A 21332-nucleotide genomic window follows, 5' to 3' on the forward strand; every position below is an offset into this window, starting at 1 on the left:
AAAGTTTAACATTTTAATGAATGGTTGAGTCTTACTCCTTTGGGGAGACCAGCTGGAAAATGTAATATTATTAGGTCACAAAATGATTTGTTAAGGTCATTTTGACGATGGCCTCCAGTGAAATTAAGCCTTCAGGGGCTGTTTAGTAGCTAATCACACATATCAGTTAAAATATAGGTTAAGATGCTCCGGTTCAAACCAGTTCTGAACTTCTACTAAGACTAATGCATATAGAAAAACAAATATACAGTGACATTTAATAATAGTAATGAAATATAATTCCAATGTACAGGTCCTTCTCAAAATATTAGCATATTGTGATAAAGTTCATTATTTTCCATAATGTAATGATGAAAATTTAACATTCATATATTTTAGATTCATTGCACACTAACTGAAATATTTCAGGTCTTTTATTGTCTTAATACGGATGATTTTGGCATACAGCTCATGAAAACCCAAAATTCCTATCTCACAAAATTAGCATATCATTAAAAGGGTCTCTAAACGAGCTATGAACCTAATCATCTGAATCAACGAGTTAACTCTAAACACCTGCAAAAGAGTCCTGAGGCCTTTAAAACTCCCAGCCTGGTTCATTACTCAAAACCCCAATCATGGGTAAGACTGCCGACCTGACTGCTGTCCAGAAGGCCACTATTGACACCCTCAAGCAAGAGGGTAAGACACAGAAAGAAATTTCTGAACGAATAGGCTGTTCCCAGAGTGCTGTATCAAGGCACCTCAGTGGGAAGTCTGTGGGAAGGAAAAAGTGTGGCAGAAAACGCTGCACAACGAGAAGAGGTGACCGGACCCTGAGGAAGATTGTGGAGAAGGGCCGATTCCAGACCTTGGGGGACCTGCGGAAGCAGTGGACTGAGTCTGAAGTAGAAACATCCAGAGCCACCGTGCACAGGCGTGTGCAGGAAATGGGTTACAGGTGCCGCATTCCCCAGGTCAAGCCACTTTTGAACCAGAAACAGCAGCAGAAGCGCCTGACCTGGGCTACAGAGAAGTAGCACTGGACTGATGCTCAGTGGTCCAAAGTACTTTTTTTGGATGAAAGCAAATTCTGCATGTCATTCGGAAATCAAGGTGCCAGAGTCTGGAGGAAGACTGGGGAGAAGGAAATGCCAAAATGCCAGAAGTCCAGTGTCAAGTACCCACAGTCAGTGATGGTCTGGGGTGCCGTGTCAGCTGCTGGTGTTGGTCCACTGTGTTTTATCAAGGGCAGGGTCAATGCAGCTAGCTATCAGGAGATTTTGGAGCACTTCATGCTTCCATCTGCTGAAAAGCTTTATGGAGATGAAGATTTCATTTTTCAGCACGACCTGGCACCTGCTCACAGTGCCAAAACCACTGGTAAATGGTTTACTGACCATGGTATCATTGTGCTCAATTGGCCTGCCAACTCTCCTGACCTGAACCCCATAGAGAATCTGTGGGATATTGTGAAGAGAACGTTGAGAGACTCAAGACCCAACACTCTGGATGAGCTAAAGGTCGCTATCGAAGCATCCTGGGCCTCCATAAGACCTCGGCAGTGCCACAGGCTGATTGCCTCCATGCCACGCCGCATTGAAGCAGTCATTTCTGCCAAAGGATTCCCGACCAAGTATTGAGTGCATAACTGTACATGATTCTTTGAAGGTTGACGTTTTTTGTATTAAAAACACTTTTCTTTTATTGGTCGGATGAAATATGCTAATTTTGTGAGATAGGAATTTTGGGTTTTCATGAGCTGTATGCCAAAATCATCCGTATTAAGACAATAAAAGACCTGAAATATTTCAGTTAGTGTGCAATGAATCTAAAATATATGAATGTTAAATTTTCATCATTACATTATGGAAAATAATGAACTTTATCACAATATGCTAATATTTTGAGAAGGACCTGTACACTATAAAGAATCCCGCTGAATTGACATTAGGTATGTTTGAACAGCAGGAAGATTTTTAAGGAACCAGCAAATGTTACCCAGAAAACACCCCTGATAGAGAGGTGTCACTTTTGAGATTATCCTGAACCTTTAGAGTGGAGTTTTGTGATGCTAATCATTTCTGACTGGTTGAATTTTCACAGCATTTAAACATCATTTACATCTCATCTCAAGTTCAGTTTCTGTAAATAACACACTGTTTAATAAGTGCTACATTCAAGCCTGGCCACATGCAGAATGTCAGATTGTTTTGCAGTAGCTATGCTCTAATACATAGGCTGACTCCATAAGTGTAGATTTTAAACAAATCAAAGACTTCTGCCCTTAGTCTCAGTAGTAGTGGACAGAGGAAATAATTTTACAGCATTTACATTTGGAGGCATCCTCAAGGATGTGTCTTTAAGGAATTTCTTGTCAAAAATAACTGAGGTACACTGCCACCTGATCTTATACTTGTGTGAGATGTAACATTTCAGACAGCTACTGAATATTTGGGGTGACTTTCCTAATGTTATAAAGTATAACCACTATGAACAAATCTGAGGTTATTGTGATACGACTGTAAAACACAGTAATACGGGGGGAAACATAGAAGTTAATGTTAGTGAAATTAACTTAAAATCATTTATATAACATTTCCACAATGTTCTACAACATTAAAACTGTAACTGTTAAGAAACAATCTGGGATCACTGCTTTATATATTTATTATTTCATAATTGTTTTGGCCCATTCTGTTTTTTCCTGTCTTCCTGCTGCAGAAGGAAAAGAAAGGTCTCCTCAGCAGAGAGAAGCAGAAGACTAAGCTAGGATATTATTAGCGAATGATACCAGCTAGTCTAGTTGTAAAAGTTAGCAAATTCATAAGCTATAATACAACTCCTTGTTCTTTTACTTTCTTTAAAATGATTACTGCAGCAACGCTCTCACAAGCAGAACTGTAGAGGTGCAGCACACATAAGGTCAAATTGCTACCATCTAAGGTCTGCTAGAACTCTTCACCAGTCCAAGTGTGGCCCAGAGTTTTGTGACTGCACTTTATACTCCCAGTGAAAGAGTAGCACCAAACCCAATGAAAATAAATATTCAGATCATAAGTAGCAAAAGAAAATAAGTTTGTTTTTAAGAAATACAGAGACCTGCTGTTCTTTTTTAGTTTGGATAATTTATGAGTTTGCAACTTCCTCCCACAGTAGAAAAACATGACTGTTAGGTTAATTGGTCTCTAAATTTTCCTTAGGACACAAATGTGTTAAGCTGTCAGTCTTGTCTGTCTCTGGTGAATGTCCAGGGTGTGACCCGCCTCTCGCCAGCTGACTTGGTACCCCAGTAAAGGTCCCCCAAATGGTAAACTCAATGGACGATCATTCACATCTTGCACAGTAGTGAAAGCACAGAATTTATGAAAATCTTACAAAATTTCAAATGCAGCCAGCTTTAAATTTGAATTGACCATTTCTGTGTTCGAAGTGGCACTGATGCACATTCACCTAACGTCCTACATACTTACCTACCTTACAGAATTGATTTTTATTCACAAACAGCAAATAAACTGAGACAAATTTGGATTTCTGCTTAATATAGAAAAAAAACAAAACGGAAACAAAAACTTAACAGTTCAAACGTTTCCATCTTCAAGGTGAGAAATATTTGACCTACACTTTTAAATAAATAAAAAAACACATGACAGCAGGTTCTTCTTACATCAACCATAAAATGGGTTTATTTCACTGGAGGCCCAAACATATTTCTGTGTTGCCCCAGGATGCATAGAAGAGGTCATTGTTACAGGAATTCAGATTCTACTAAATTAAACCAGTGTTTACAATCTCTATGTTCATTTGCTCAACCACCTGTGTAGCTGGGTTTATACCAGACTCCATCAAAATGCTGCTGGTTAAATGGGGCAAAGCATCTTTAATTGAGAAAAGAAATAAGAAACGAAGGCATTTAAAAAAAAATAAATTCTGCTTTTTAACAAAGGGACCGGTGTGGTGCTGGAGGTGAAGAAAGGAGAGTAAGGCTACTGGTATCAGTTAGTTAAAGAGGAGAAACTGTTTTGTTAAATCATTGTATTTATATGTGGGGAAAAGAACAAGACTGATCTAATCTTTATTTATGTAGTTGTGGTTTTATGCATTTTAGACAGAAACAAGGAGGGAATCTGGTGCTGCTGAAACTCCACTACCAGACTATATATAAGCTTTGTTTAATGGCCAGATCATGGTTAGTAAGAGTGTAGGTTATTTATCTTGATTCCAAAGTGAACACCTTAGTTATGAGAATGATGTTCCTTCAGCTGGACTGATACTTTCAGGTATCAACAAAACAGCAAACCAGCATCTACAGGCTTTTTCACTGGTTCATCAACATTTCACCCATCTGAAGTCTGACTGGGAGGGGGAGAATAATGGAAAAGAGGATGGGGATGAGAAGCAAGGTCTTACATTTAATTATAGAAAAACAAAAATCAGAAACTAGAAGTCCATATAAGTCCGTGTGTTCTCCTCCCTCAGAGGGGCTGTGGTTTTTCAGTCACTTCGGGCGAGGGAAGCAGATGAACGGGGTTTGCTCTTGTTGTCCCCATCCTCAGTTTAACCTCTGGACGATGACAGCGTTGAGGAGGTTGGCGTCTTGCAGCGTCTGGCTCTCATCTGTCAGCTCCTTGTTGGGGAAGGTGGTCATCAGAACAAACTCTCTGGCAGCCATTGCGGGCCGGGCCAACACCACAAACTGCCGCAGGTCGGAAACCCTGAGGTACACAGGCAGAAATAAAAAAAGGTCATACTGGATCATAATAAATAATGCCTAATTTTATCTTTTCTGAATCAAATTTGCATTTTCCTTCACAAGCTGCTGTGCATTGATTTTTTTCCTGTTTTATATATTTATACATACAGTAAAGTTGTTGGAATAGAATTGGACAATTTTACATGCTGCAATGGTTTTAGAGCTGAGAGAACATTACCCCCAGATTCCACATCCTCCGCTCTCAGTCATACTCTGTCAAATTACGGAATCCAACTTTCTGTTCTGTTCTGTCTGGAATTTCAATCGTAGCAAACAGGAAAAAGAACGGCAACACCATCCAGTTTGTCAAAGTTAAATAGAGTAAATAGAGATCGTTAACCTCATATTAAATACCTTTTATAATACTCACAATAAACCATTTTATTTAAATATTGGATGCAAACAACTCTTTGCAAAAAATAAGGAAGCAGATTAGTCATTTAAACATTCAATATGAAACGTGATAATCCTCTACAAATACATTTGCATCCTGCTTTGCTCTTTTATGGTCTATATTTTGGTGGTACCTGGAAAAACACAATGTCTAATTATTTATATAGATGAATATAGTCATTCATTCATCTTCTATACTGCTTCTTCCATAGTGGATTGTGGGGAAGCTGATGCCTATCTCTGGCGGTCTACAGGCGAGAGGCGGGGGACACCCTGGACAGGTCGCCATCCATTGCAGGGCAACACAGAGACATACAGGACAAACAACCATGCACACAAACATTCATACCTAAGGGCAATTTAGAGTGACCAATTAACCTAACTGTCATGTTTTTGGACTGTGGGAGGAAGCCGGAGTACCCGGTGAGAACCCACGGATGCACAGGGAGAACATGCCAACTCCACCATGAAAAATCTCCATGCAGAAAGACCCCCGGCCAGGAGTCGAACCCACCACCGTGTAGCCTAGATCAACATATTTATATTTCGTTCTGAAAGGCTTAATTTTCATCAAATCCTGTAGCAACAACTTCACGACCAACCTAACCTCTTGCGCATGCTCTTTTCAGGCTCCAAGGAACGCGAAGTTACCGCGGATGTAGTAGGTGTTGCTTTTACGGAGGCGGTCTGGAACGGACACGTACAGAAGTGGAGAATGTGGAATCTGGTGGTCAGTTTGAATGGGACCAGCTGCTTTTCTACTGATGCATGTTAAACTACAGGAACATCATAGTCCTAAATACATGAATGTTTACAATCTATTCAGAGTGACCATGGCAACAGCATCCAGCAAAGCTTATCTCCACCTGATCGAGACTCAATCATCTGTAATTTTAGTTGATATAAAGGTTCTCATTTACAATTCCAGCTCAAGAACATCCAACTTAACAATATAATAAAATCGTAATTATCTGCATTGGTTTTATTATTTATTAAGCTGCATAATGACAGAAGAAAATGGGAGTTATAATGTGTATTAATGCAGTAACATTTTTCTCACTTTAGGGCTTTAAACTTTGGGGCTACAACTACTACTGACATTTTTTCCCAAGTTGAGCCAAAAAAAAAATCAGTTAATTATTCAGCTGCTCTAAATGACAAATTACTGCAAAACTCAAGACATGTTTGTTCTAGAAATAAAGTTCTATTTTTGTTGAATGGTGATTTCATTTAGGGAAACAAAAAACTATCCAAACCAACCTGGCCCTATGTCAAAATACTATCGCCCCACTTGATTAACTGTAGTTAACCACATATTTTGGACCGATGAGTTTAATTTTCACCCAGGCCTGCTCACTACCATTCAAGACACTTAAATAGAACCTGACAGACAACATAAGGTAGACTAAATTATGTCAAAAAGCAACACATGCCCTGATCTAAAGAAATTGAAGAACATATAAGAAAAAAGTCAGGACCTGGATGACTTGCAATAATAAGCGAATTGCGCAATGCATCTGTGCACGCTCAGGTCAAACAAGTTCAAACATTTTGGCTACCAAACAAACCACACCGCCAATGTACTTTGTATGGAGTGCAGGTAGCGGATGTGAACCTAAGGCTCCCAGGCATTGGTTTTAAAGCTTTAAGCCTTAATAATATACATGTGGCACAATGACCAGTGCACTTTCTGCCATGTTCAATTGCTCTAATGGATTTTATAGGCTTGAACGGTGGCGGAAAAAACATAATTGTAAGGTTCCACCGACTTCACCCAAAGACGGAAGGATGAAATGTGGTTGTAAACCTCCGTTCACTCTTCAAAATTTGATGTTAAATACAGTAGATGAATTATCTAAATTAATGGCACCATACGCCGTCATATCACTTCACTCATGTTGATGTGGCCAAAACACCATTTCATTCTGGGTAACTATGTTTTGTTGGAAGCGTCACGTTACAAAGGTAGCCAATTACAGAAATAAAATAAGTGTTACAGCAATACATGATATTGCTTTAAAAACTACAATATATTCCTCTTTAATGTTGCAGTAATGTGGGCTGTATGAAGGCATTTTATTATGGTCTGATGGTATGTGCTGTCAGTGCATATCCCCGTGCCCTGGGGCATCTCAAAACCGTCAACCTGTACAGTGCTTCAGAGGTGCTTTGGGTCACGAGAAGCACCACGGCTGGTCATTTAGCCGCGGTGAACCTAGAACCTGCTTCCAGCCCCTTCACTAAAAAAAATACTTTTCTCTCCCTCACGTCAGTGTCGCTCTCGATTCTTCCCCCTACCCGAGCCCCCAAATCGTAGTTCTCTTTGTGGCTTTCTGCCATCTTTGAATGTTGTTTGGTAGAAAAAAACGACCTTACCTATAATGCTCAATGCGGCCCGAGATCTGCAACTCGCTTATTGATGGATCCATGAATTCTGCTCTCTAGCAGAAAACCCTAAGGAGAATGTCAGGCCATCAGTTTGTGACCTCGAGGACCAGCGGCTCTACTCCAAACTCCTCACCCTATCTCTAAGGGAGTGCCCGGCCACCCTACGAAGGAAGCTCATTTCAGCCGCTTGTATCCGGGATCTCGTTCTTTCGGTCATGACCCAAAGTTCATGGCCATAGGTGAGGGTAGGAACGTAGACTGACCGATAAATCGAGAGCTTCGTTTTTCAGCTGAGCTCTCTCTTCACCACAACGGACCGGTACAGCGCCCCCATTACTGCGGCAGCCGCACCGATTCGTCTGTCGATCTCCCGCTCCATTCTCCCCTCACTTGTGAACAAGACCCCGAGATACTTGAACTCCTCCACTTGAAGCAGGAACTCCCCTCCAACCTGAAGAGGACAAGCCACCCTTTTCCGGTCGAGAACCATGGCCTCGGACTTGGAGGAGCTGATTTTCGTCCCTGCCGCTTCACACTCAGCTGCAAACCGCCCCAGTGTGTGCTGTAGGTCTTGGCTAGAGGGGGCCAGCAGGACAACGTCATCTGCAAAAAGAAGAGACAAAATCCACTGGTCCCCAAACCAGAACCCTCCGGCCCTTATCTGCGTCTAGAAATCCTGTCCATAAAAGTTACGAACAGGACCGGTGACAAAGCGCAGCCCTGCCGGAATCCAACATGCACCGGGAACAGGTCCGACTTAGTGCCGGCAATGCGAACCAAACTCCTGCTCCGCTTGTACAGAGACCGGATGGCCCATAATAAAGGGCCCTCGACTCCGCATTCCTGGAGCACTCCCCACAGGGCACCACGAGGGACACAGTCGAATGCCTTCTCCAGGTCCACAAAAATGACTCCCATGAAAACGCTTGAGTACCCTGTAGAGGGTATAGAGCTGGTCCAGTGTTCCACGGCCAGGACGAAAACCACACTGCTCCTCCTGAAGCCGAGGTTCGACTATCGGCCGGACTCTCCTCTCTAATACCCTGGCGTAGGCCTTACCAGGGGGCCTGAGGAGTGTGATCCTTCTGTAGTTGGAACACACCCTCCATTCAACTTTTTTATGAAGGGGGACCACCACCCCAGTCTGCCAGTCCAGAGGCACTGTCCCTGACCGCCACGCAATGTTGAAGAGGTTGACTAGCGGTTTGAAATACTTTTTTTCTAAAAATAAATAAATACATAATTGTTTGAATAACACATTTTGTATACACCAAGGTTATCTTTGTCTGGTGTTAAAATTTGTGTAATGATCTCAAACAATATAGAGTGACAAAAAAGCAAAAACAAGGAATCTGTATGGTGGAAAACCCCAGCACTGTATTGTGAAGCTCTAATGATTTTCAAAAAGAGCAGAATAATTTCAGCCATGATAATCTTGCAGAAAAAAATCTTTTGACACTTCTGTAATGACTCCCTGTGCAGCTACAACAGAGTCTGTTATTAGTAGCCTTTAATATAAATACTATAATATGCACCTGTTAAATTTATTGCTTTGCTTTCTTAAAGAAAATCTGGAATGTTGCATTTACTTTCAGGGTGTGGTGGTGAATTAACTTCATCAAGAGAAGGATCCAGTTACCCAGACAAATAACGCAATCAAATATTTACTTTCAGTGGGTTCCCTTTTAAAATTAACATTCTAGATATAAAGTTAGCTATAAATTCTATTAAAGATAATTGCACTGGTTTTGTTTTTGCAGGTGATTGCACCACAATAAATCATTCTCAACAAGTTATGTCCTAAAATGTTGTACCTTGCACTAAGATCTGCTGCTTATCTGTTTATGGTACAGAGGAATGAAAGCTGACCAATAAGAACACTGATTAATGTATTTATACACATGCCTTCATTATCTGGAGTAACAGTCAAATAGAGACACTTCAGGTGTGGACAGTAAGCTGGGGTAATTCTAGTTCTTATAACACTTTCAGATATTACTTGTTATTTGGCTGCATTAAACTGACTATTCCTCACATACTTCTGCTCAGTCATCTTGAAATATTAATATAAACAAATGAATGAGGTTTAATTAAAGGAGTGAGGTCCTTTAAAAGTCCTTCATGAGAATCTAGAATTGCACCGCTCAGGGTGGCATGTTATAGCAGCTCTGTTGTTTTCATTCTGAAGTCTTATTTTTAAAACTCAAATTCCTCCTTTTTAAAGATGAAGTTTGTATTTATTGGACGATTGTTCCCTCTGTTGCAGGATACAGTGGAGCTTGAAGGATTTCTGATGTTACATTTTTACTTTTGGACATTTGTTACCATGGCAGCAATGTGCGTGTGTTTTTTTTTCTTACAATCAGGAGCAGCTGATTAACATATCAAAAGCTCAAATAATACGATCCAAAACCCAGATGAGTTGAAAAGAAGGTGCCATGGATGCAGAGCAGGAGCAAAGAGAAGACAGAGAAGCAGAAGGTTCAAACTATCTTTTCCTTCGACTATGATGGGCAGTGTGGGATTGCTGCGAAACAAGTTGGACGAACTCCAAGCCTCCAAGTATCAGGAATGCATTATTATGTGTTTCACTGAGACATGGCTACAGGACCGTCCCAGACTCCAGCGTCTCTCTGCCAGGGTTTCTGACCAGACAGAAATTTAAAAAGGAGCAGCAAATGTAAAGGAGGTGGACTGGCAGTACTTGTTAACAACAGATGGTGTAATGCAGGAGATGTTACTGTGAGGTGTCGCCTCTGCACCTTAGGTATCGAACTGTAAGCAGTAAGTTTTCATCCATATTATTTACCCAGAGTTTTAACCAGTGTTGTTTCGGCAATGGCTTACATGTCTCCTTCAGCTGTTGGCGACAGCTGATGTAAGCTGCTCTACCAGAGGAAACAAAGCATTGGATTTGTTATTAATGCAAATGTCAAGGATTCATACATCTCTAAAGCAAGACCCCCTCTTGGCAAATCAGATCATCTTATTTTTTCTCTGCTCAGAATATAAATCCCTTGTTCAGAAGCAACCTGTAATAAAGAGAACTGTGACAAGATGGTCACAGGAAACTGAAGCCCTGCGAGGTTGCTTTGAGGATACAGACTGGGATTCACTTTGTCAGCCACATGGAGAGGGTATCAATGTCATGACTGAGTGATTGACTATAGAAAGCTGGAGAGCAAGCTCCAGCAAACAATATCATAGATGTATGGTTAGGGATTAAGATCACAGGCTTCAAGCAGAAGGATGATCAGACCGATGGAGGTCTGGACAGAGCCAATGAACTAAACACATTCTTCAACAGATTCAGTTCAGAAACAAGCTCAGCATCGTCCTCTCCTCTCACAGCCAAGCAGGCATCCTGCCCTCCTTTGACCCACAGCTTTCCTGTCACAGCTTAAATGTTTTATCTTCCATTTTGTCCATGGACCCTTCTGCTTCTATATGTTTACTTTTGACCAAATCAGAAGATGTTTATGCTCCCTTTGCCTCCCCCTTCCACCTGTGTATCTCAAGAAGTCAGGTAAAATAGCAACTTGAAAGACTGAACCAGAATATGGCTGCAGGTCCAGATCGTGTCCGCTCTAGAGTGTGGATGTCCTGTGCAAAGCAGCTCTGTGGGATTCTGCAGCACCTCTTCAACCTTAGCCTGTCCCAGAAGAAGGTTCCGGTGTTGTGGAAGACCTCTTGTCTTGTTTCGGTACCAAAGAAAACTCACCCATCAGTCCTCACTGACTATAGACCTGTTGCCCTGAGATCCTACATCATGAAGGTCCTAGAGAGACTCTTGTTGGCCCACCTGAGTAAGCAAACAATAAACTATCTGGACCCCCTTCAGTTTGCTTATCGCTGTGGAGTTGGAGTTGAAGATGCCATCATACACCTGCTTCAACAAACCCACTGTCATTTGGACGAAGCCAGCAGCACTGTGAGGATCATGTTCTTTGATTTCTCCAGTGTATTTAATGCAATTCAACCTGATTTGCTTTGTCAGAAACCCCAGAAGACTCAGGTGGAGGCCTCTCCTGGATTAAAGACTACCTGACCAACAGACCACAGTTTGTGAGACTGAAGGGTTGTGAGTCTAACCAGGTAGTCAGCAGCACAGGAGCACCACAGGGGACGGTACTCTCACCATTCCTCTTCACGCTGTACACCTCAGACTTCCAGTACAAGACAGACTCCTGTCATCTGCAGAAATACTCGGATGATTCTGCAGTCATGGGGTGGATCACAAATGGACAAGAAGCTGAGTACAGGGAGCTGGTGGACCACTTTGTGGCATGGTGTGGAAACAATTTAATTTTCAATTTAACAATATAGAGACTTTAATGAATATATCAAAACAACATCCAGCTGTTGGTATTGCAACATCAGTTGTTTCAAACATTCAACATTAAAACCCTTAACTGACTACGCCGTGTAATGCACAAGTTAAAACCCGACCATGTTGCTGGCTGCAGACAACGAGTCGCTAACGGATGCAGGCATGCCAACGGTGTTGAATGTCGTTGTAGCCGTAGATCTGAGGCTGACGAAAATTGTCTCTTCAGCCTTGACAAAAATCTTGTGCTTAAACAAGTGAGTGTATAAACACACACACTCAGAAGAATATATAAATGGCTGGGCCCATGGTTTCCTCTGACTGCAGCTTGTTTAAGCTGTCTACATATTCAACAGAACATTCTTACGAAAATAAACTGAAAAGTTTACCTTCTACCTACTGTATTTACTGGTCCTTCTCAAAATATTAGCATATTGTGATAAAGTTCATTATTTTCCATAATGTCATGATGAAAATTTAACATTCATATATTTTAGATTCATTGCACACTAACTGAAATATTTCAGGTCTTTTATTGTCTTAATACGGATGATTTTGGCATACAGCTCATGAAAACCCAAAATTCCTATCTCACAAAATTAGCATATCATTAAAAGGGTCTCTAAACGAGCTATGAACCTAATCATCTGAATCAACGAGTTAACTCTAAACACCTGCAAAAGATTCCTGGGGCCTTTAAAACTCCCAGCCTGGTTCATCACTCAAAACCCCAATCATGGGTAAGACTGCCGACCTGACTGCTGTCCAGAAGGCCACTATTGACACCCTCAAGCAAGAGAGTAAGACACAGAAAGAAATTTCTGTACGAATAGGTTGTTCCCAGAGTGCTGTATCAAGGCACCTCAGTGGGAAGTCTGTGGGAAGGAAAAAGTGTGGCAGAAAACGCTGCACAACGAGAAGAGGTGACCGGACCCTGAGGAAGATTGTGGAGAAGGGCCGATTCCAGACCTTGGGGGACCTGCGGAACCAGTGGACTGAGTCTGGAGTAGAAACATCCAGAGCCACCGTGCACAGGCGTGTGCAGGAAATGGGCTACAGGTGCCGCATTCCCCAGACCTGGGCTACAGAGAAGCAGCACTGGACTGTTGCTCAGTGGTCCAAAGTACTTTTTTCGGATGAAAGCAAATTCTGCATGTAATTCAGAAATCAAGGTGCCAGAGTCTGGAGGAAGACTGGGGAGAAGGAAATGCCAAAATGCCAGAAGTCCAGTGTCAAGTACCCACAGTCAGTGATGGTCTGGGGTGCCGTGTCAGCTGCTGGTGTTGGTCCACTGTGTTTTATCAAGGGCAGGGTCAATGCAGCTAGCTATCAGGAGATTTTGGAGCACTTCATGCTTCCATCTGCTGAAAAGCTTTATGGAGATGAAGATTTCATTTTTCAGCACGACCTGGCACCTGCTCACAGTGCCAAAACCACTGGTAAATGGTTTACTGACCATGGTATCACTGTGCTCAATTGGCCTGCCAACTCTCCTGACCTGAACCCCATAGAGAATCTGTGGGATATTGTGAAGAGAACGTTGAGAGACTCAAGACCCAACACTCTGGATGAGCTAAAGGCCGCTATTGAAGCATCCTGGGCCTCCATAAGACCTCAGCAGTGCCACAGGCTGATTGCCTCCATGCCACGCCGCATTGAAGCAGTCATTTCTGCCAAAGGATTCCCGACCAAGTATTGAGTGCATAACTGTACATGATTATTTAAAGGTTGACGTTTTTTGTATTAAAAACGCTTTTCTTTTATTGGTCGGATGAAATATGCTAATTTTGTGAGATAGGAATTTTGGGTTTTCATGAGCTGTATGCCAAAATCATCCGTATTAAGACAATAAAAAACCTGAAATATTTCAGTTAGTGTGCAATGAATCTAAAATATATGAATGTTAAATATTCATCATTACATTATAGAAAATAATGAACTTCATCACAATATGCTAATATTTTGAGAAGGACCTGTATGTATTTAATTACCAAGCTCAGTCTTCTAGATCCAGGGGGATCATTTCACCTCCGACTGCCAAGCCAGGTCAGAACCTTTTATTTGGTGGTGATTGGACCTTAGCTGCGTGTCGAATGCAGGACACAAAACACTCAGGCTATTTTGTGTACTTCTACGTTCGCCATATGTACCAGCAGTAGGAGAGTTAGCCTTTCTGCTGCTCGCAGGAGAGGAAGTGCTGCCATTCCACTCCCTCAGTATCACAATGATGCGTTTAGGTACCGAAACATGGTACCGTTTGATTTTACGTGAATCGGTACTCAGTAGTACTGTTGGAATTCGGTCAGCACCTATAAAAGTACCAAATTCAGTACCCATCCCTAAATAAGTAAAATACTATTTCCATCATAGGAGAAGAGGTGGAGGTGGTGGAGGAGTATAAATACCTCTGTGTTCACCTGGACAACAGACTAGAGTGGAGATGCAACTATGAAGCCATCTACAAGAAGGGACAGAGCAGAATGTACTTCTTGAGGAATCTTAGGTCTTTTGGTGTTTGCAGCAAGATGCTGCATATCTTCTATAAGTCTGTTGTGGAAAGTGTGATCTCTTCTGCCATCATCTGATGGGGAAGCAGCATCAGAACCAGGGACTTAAAAAAGCTCAACAAGCTGATAAAGAAGGCTGGCTCTGTTCTGGGGACTCCTCTGGAACCTCTGGAGATAATTGTGCAAAGAAAGATTATTCCAAAAATAAGGAGCATTATGGAGAACCTGGAGCATCCTCTTCATGAGACTGTCCTACAACAACAGAGTGTCTTCAGTCAGAGGCTTCTTCAGATCTGCTGTAAGACGGAGCGCTACAGGAGATCCTTCCTGCCCACAGCCATCAGCATCTACAACGGCTCTTTGAAGAAACTGATGATTTTTAAGCAGGCATATGGGTGGACACCAAGGATTTCTATAACTTCAGCCTGATTAATGTTGTACAACAACATTTATTTTCCCTTTGGGATTAAAGTATTTTTTTATTGAACTGAATTGAAACTTGTCCCTGGGTTACTGCTTCTTCACTTTATAACTAACCCACTTCTAAATTCTCCTCAATAACTTCAAACTGTTTGAAAGTTGCTCTTTCACCTGTGGGTGTGGTTGAACTTCTGGACCAGCTTGCCGCCATCGGCCAGTCGGATCTGAATGTTAGTTGTAGGTTGGGAGGAGTCGAGGCCCACAGAGGAACTGGCTTGGGCCTCATTGGCAGCCTGGTCCTGCTGGGAGGTGGGCGGCGCTGAAACAAGCTCTGGAGTGGCACTGGAGAAAAAAGGAGAAGATACAACATTAATCAGGCTGAAGTTGTAGAAATGGTTGGTATCTAGCCATATGTCTGCTTAAAAAGCATTATTTTATTTTGAATCAAAACGTCAACATCTAAACAGCATCTGACTCTCGACCAAGCAGAGTTAGAAAGATCAGTTTGCTGGGTTTGAACCAAGTCAGACTCCACTGATACATAGGCATTGTGCCAAATAAAACCCTTCACACAATCTCACCTTCCTAGCTTCTGTCCTTCACCTTCAAAGGCTTTAAAGGCCAACTTGGGCTTAGCAAAGTCCTCATCTCTGTGGTCCTCCATGTCAAGGTTGACCTGGCCTCCACGTGCACGCTGCCTCAGCTCAAGAGGGATCTCCCTAAAAGAAGAAATCAACATGTAAACTGAAGCTTGACTGTATCCATGCTTTGTCCGTTGGGAAACATTTGGAACGAGTCGAGCTGTTCTCACCCTCGTCTGATTGCCTCGAGAAAGTTTGCATTTCCAGGATCATTGTAGGTTCTAAGTTCACCGTTATCCAGACTGAAACCCGTCTTCCACAGCTTCAGCACCACATGTACCTAACAGAAAAAACACACCATATCCACACAAGACATTATTTCTATACCCTGGGGATTGAATTTTACAGTAGAGGGAAAAAAGTTACATTTAGTGTGAAGAACTAAATTTAACAAAGAAATGTAGTAAAATCAGGGCAGGAGCACAAAGGAGGAAGTTAACGTCATTTCTTCCTGACCCTCACGGGAAGATTTCATAGAGGAGCTGATTGTGTCAAAGGGAAATATTGGGAAACCAGCATTGAGCAACTCCATGAACCATGTCTGCAGGTGCAGAAATGGGACTTTAACTCATCTCTTCTTAGTTTCAAAACTGCATGGGCAGACACAGACTACTGACAGAGCGGTAGAAGTAAAGAATGAATGAGTGCAGTGCTTTTGTTCTAAGAAAACAGAATACTGGAATACTGCTTGCAATGATGGAGTAGCTCTGTTTCTGATACAAATGTGCCTGATATGTTTAGGCAAATATTTTGTTAATAAATTATAAATACATAAATAAATAATTATGTCGTTTGAAGCTTTTCAAATAAACTGGGCAGCATTCTTGATTTTCAATGCAACAAATGTGACCATCTTAACTTATAAAGAAAGGTTTTTAGCTTAAGTGATATAGCAAGCTTTCACTGATCGAAAGCGCACATTAAATTAAATTATGTCAAATTTAAAAACAAAGTGATTTTCATGGACCTGTCAAATTTCTGTTAGACAGTCAAAGTAAAATGTACTGTCTGAGAGCCATGTTTTAACACTCAGTGATCCACCATATTGGTGCAGCAACATGGAGGATTGCCAAAATCAGCACATCTGACAGCTAATTTAAAACCATTAAACAGCAATCTGGAAGAGGCTATATAATAACAATAATGATGATAATAAAGCCTTTATTTAGCCAGGATCAGGAACTTTTCTTCCAAGGAATCCTGGTCAGGAATAAATACAATGTACAAAATGTAGGATTTTGAAAAAGGATTTCAGGTAAAAGTTTGAATAAACTGCCACCCTTTTTCTCTATGAAAATAGATGTTCTTTCACGAGTTGAGATTTTATGGATCAGTGGATATCAGGGCACTGGATGGGTAAGAGATTTTTTTCTTTCTACTATATAGTTTACAATCAATGTTGGAGCTAAATGAACCTGCTGTGATAAAACATTTTAAAATGACTCATGACAAGCACAAAAATGCTCTATAGGTAGGATGTCCCGTCACTTTTAGTGTGTGTGTGTGTGTGTAAGCAGTCAGTCATTTCACTGTGGTGTCTTTTGGGATAGAACCTGTGTGCTGACAGTTTTGTAAAGTCCAATATTTATTTTGCTTTAGATTAGGAGACTTGTTTATGTACTGTTGCTCAGCTAACAGCACAGGTTGTAATGTAGCTCCATGTTTATTTGCATTAAAGTAGGTAACTGGGATCTGATCAGCATGTTAACACCAGGTCTAAACAGGCCCAAACACTGCGGTAGAAAAAAGGGAGGAGGTTCTGCTCCTACATCTTGCTGCCTGTTGGAGGCTTGCCTCTCTCCAGCTACGTAGGACGACTCCTCTTCAGGAGCTGCCCCAAGTCTGTAACCTCCACCAACAAAAGCCTAAGAAATGACAAAAGGCATTGAAAACAGAGATTATGATGACATAAAACAGTTATTTGTTAAAACAGACTTTACATATTTGGGAAGTCTGACACAAGGAGAAAAGGAATAAATCCATTATGTTAATTTGACCTTTGCTTTGCTGGGTTCTCCTGGTCCTTTCCCACTCCGTTCCAAGGGCACAGCCCCGTGTTCTCTGGCCCCTTTGAACAGATCCTCCACCACCTCGTTCGAACTCTTTTTCTTTGGAGGACCAACGATCTGTTGCCCGCTGCGCTCTGATCCCCCCGCAAAAAACCTGACAGGATGTGAACAAAGGGGGATCAGATTCCTCATTATTTGTTAAATACAGCAAAATAAATTGAGATGGGAGTCCTACTCTGCAAAATTAACTGCAGTCTCTTGCTGTGCAATATATATATTTTGTAGACTTATTAATACAAAGCGAAATATCATAAAAATGTAAAAACAACATTTTTTTTAAAGCCAACCAAGGAAAATGGGGTAACTTTAGGAATCTGCAAAGTTTTATTATATAGGTATTTTAAAATAATACATTTTTTTTTTTTTTTTTCATACACAGTATTCACAATAAAGAGTTTTTCCTAAGGTTGGCTTCAATATTGTTTCTGATGTCAGATTATGGTGCAGTCTGTTCTTGATAGGGCTGCAAACAATCAGGAAAACATGGAATTGTGATACTATTGCTGACATCAGTCAAGATTAACCCACATTGTTGTGACTCAACCACTCCTACTGTAGCAGCTGGAAGTCATCTACAGTAAAAAGACAGCGATGCTCAGTACAGGACTGACCCCTGACGGCTCCATCCTTCATCTAATCATGAATCAATCCTTAAAGACTAATATCATGACAAGCTTATCAAAGTTACAACCTTAGATTTTCCATCATATATAACAACAAGAGCTGATATACTAAGAAATAAAATCACATTAAAAGCCACAATGGACCAGGTTTCACAGGGCCCCATTAAGAGTGACCGGAATGTGTGGACAGCACTAAATGCAGGTGTGAACGCACAGCAGAGAGGCACTGGGATTCTCTAAACGCAGTCTGTCTGTGACCCCTCTCCAGTAGCAGGTTACCTACTGATACAAGTTTTATTTGTTGGAATCTTCTTCAGTAAAAAATATATATAAATAAACAGACATTCTCTCACTGGCTAATATCAGGACTCTTAGTGATTTTCACTATTTTTTAACTTTTTTGAAGCAGACTGAACCCAGTTTGGTCACAAAGTTATAAAATACTCCTAAAAATCCCCAAATCTCTACATGTGAAATACCCAAACTAATAAAAGATGTGTAAGCAAGTCATCAGCTGTTTGATGAATTCAAATCCCCCTTCAGATGCTGAACTGTGAAAAGTCCCACATTCTCTTCCTTTTCCTCTCCTATATCATGTCTGTGTAAGGGCATTTTTACACCTACAGTATGTTTACTATTTGGGTGGTACCGTTTCTTTTCACAGAGAAAACTCCAAGCGAATCAGAACCTGAGAACGTTCAGTCTGTTTATTGGTCTGATGTGTCCGGGTCAGAAGATGTTTTGGTCCGCACCCTAGTGAGGCAGGAATCAAACCAGGGTTTGATTTAAACAGGCTAAACACTTCAGGTGCGAAAACACCCGAAAACTACACAGGTGAGGTCAGAAAGAGTTTGTAGACAAAGGAAGTCTCCAGAAAATGTGTCTCAACTGAATATCAGCCATTTTGAGGACTGAGTAATACAATAATTGAAGTAATCTATATTATCTGATATGATGTGACATTCCTTTACCAGAATAAGTCTGCAATTTGTCTGTCACAGCACTATAGTATAAAGCAGGGTCCCCAACTAAACTAACAGGAGGTCCACTACCTCCATCATCCAAACACTTTGGGGTCCAAACATTTTAAATCAACTGACAAATATATTTAATTAACACTAGTTTTTGTTTTTTAACTACTGATCAATTATTCATATGCCCATGAAATCATCTGCTGAACAGAAAACTGCAATCCAATTTATGGACCAATATTAAACTCACTTTGAATGACACAGTCGAGCTGGGTCTGTACATCTTGGTAGAACAGTTCTGCTCTGCTTGTTGTGCTTGTGGCAGGCAGGGCAATTTGGTAAACCTTTTCCTTAAGTTGTTGTCCTTCTTTTCCATCTAAAAGTGTTTGTGCCATAGCTTCCATGCCCTCTGATCATTTCCCAGTCAGTGAAAAGCTTTTGTGTTTTCCTAAAATCCACTGTACTCGCAGTGAACACTCGTATGCTCACTATTGTACTGTGAGAGACTGATATCAGCCGTGTAGCTCGCTCATTCTATCCCATCAGTTCATTTATACTTCTTGTCCTACAGTCAGACCTCAGCGGATGGCTTTGGTTGAAGTTCCTATGTTAAGTTTCATAATGTCTCTTTAAATTGATTCAGAACATATAAAGCAGACTGGCCTTACACCCTACAGAAAGCGTGTGCTTCTGTACATTCATCTTCAAATGTGTGATATGGTCCACTTTATGTATTTTTGACGAAGCCATCTTCCTTAAGTCACTCATCTGTTCACCACGAAGTCATTGTACTGTGAGCAAGCATGAGCTCCCAAGGTAGTAACTTGACAGCTATTAACATTACTGTTAATAGACTGTTAATAGATGGTTAATAGACTGTTAATAGATGGTTAATAGATGGTTAATAGACTGTTAATAGATGGTTAATAGACTGTTAATAGATGGTTAATAGACTGTTAATAGATGGAACATTAACCACCATGGAATGGTGGTCAATGTTCCATCTTTCGTTTCAGGATTGACTGACGTGTCAGTTTAACCTTAGTGGAACCTTGTAACTCTGTCCTGACTGTAGCAGCCTGTGTTCATGATTCAGAGCGTGGTCAAGGCCTGGGGCAGTTGTTATTAGCTAATCTCACCATACTGTTATGGTAACAGGATTTATAAAGCTTTTCCACTGGCTGTCCTACAATCAGAGCAAATTTACATCTAATGATGCACTTTAGCTTTCACCTCATCACTGAGGTATAAAACCAAAGGCCCCCTGACGTCGAAGGAAATATATATTCTTCATATATGCTCTAATGTTACAGAAACATTTGCAGACCACTTTATTGTTTAGCTAAAAGCCAACTATGAGACTTTATTTGCATGAAAAGGGAGTAACTAAAATCTGATCAACGAGGATGGAGTTTAATTCCAGGTAATAATTGTAAACGTTAGGCCGGTCTACTTCTACCCTGATCAGCCAGGATGCATGTTAAAACCAGGTCTGAACATGGCCTGTGGTCAAGGGTTCTCTCTGTGACAGATGTCTTCACTGGTTACCTGCCTGAGGAGTCAATAATCAATAAAATGAAGCTCTCCCAACAAGCTGCACTGTCACCTTTATCTACAGAGTATTTCTAACAATCACTGCTGAGTTCACAGCTTCCAAAACTGTACTGTAGGCCGTGCACATCATGTTGATTTTACAAATCTAGGTTTCCCCAACAATCTAAGTGATTTGAAATGTACAGTCATATAGAGAGAGTTGAGTGTTACAGCTCCTAGTGTGTCTGTGTCACATGACCTGCTGTATGTCTCACTCAGATGTCCACGGCGAGCTCTCAGTGTTGGGGAAAATGGTGCAGAGCAGCTGGAACACCAGTCATTCAATTCCACGACGTTCAAAATAAAACGCAGTGTTGATAAAGTGAGAACTTCATCTGTAAATTTATTTTAATTTTGTTACAGGGCAAGACGTGAAATAAATTAGAGGGGAGTGATTCAAACATAAGCCTAGTACGTGTGAGATAGAAATGATACAATAATGCATGCTTCATGTGACTCAATCTCAGAACACGGTGTGAACTTTCTCAACCAAATTAACCCTAATAATAAATGACCCCTTTCAGCATCAGGGACAAAATACTTGGACCGGGGAGTTCCTTTTGTTTTAGTGAACTAAAAACAATAGTTGGAAATAACAGAAAACCACTTCTTAGGTTCCTCCACAAAGGATGAAGTGAGAAGAAAGCCAAGATCAGAAGCCCCTGAAC

At 41.1% G+C, this 21332-nt stretch overlaps 1 protein-coding gene across 1 annotated transcript in view; it reads right to left on the reverse strand.

Annotated features, from left to right (window-relative positions):
- Nucleotides 1–3636: 3636 nt before the first annotated feature.
- Nucleotides 3637–21332, reverse strand: part of nsfl1c (NSFL1 (p97) cofactor (p47)) — a 78309-nt gene continuing 60613 nt past the window's right edge. The window contains exons 5-10 of the mRNA XM_047363509.1: nucleotides 17406–17571; nucleotides 17178–17273; nucleotides 15579–15688; nucleotides 15349–15486; nucleotides 14939–15109; nucleotides 3637–4694 (exon numbers count right to left, since the gene is read on the reverse strand). Coding sequence (XP_047219465.1) covers nucleotides 4532–4694; nucleotides 14939–15109; nucleotides 15349–15486; nucleotides 15579–15688; nucleotides 17178–17273; nucleotides 17406–17571 — 844 coding nt within the window. The 3' untranslated portion in view covers nucleotides 3637–4531. The remainder of the gene's footprint in view (nucleotides 4695–14938; nucleotides 15110–15348; nucleotides 15487–15578; nucleotides 15689–17177; nucleotides 17274–17405; nucleotides 17572–21332) is intronic.

Source organism: Girardinichthys multiradiatus, chromosome 1 (assembly GCF_021462225.1).
Source record: "Girardinichthys multiradiatus isolate DD_20200921_A chromosome 1, DD_fGirMul_XY1, whole genome shotgun sequence".
NCBI classification, from domain to species: Eukaryota; Metazoa; Chordata; class Actinopteri; order Cyprinodontiformes; family Goodeidae; genus Girardinichthys; species Girardinichthys multiradiatus.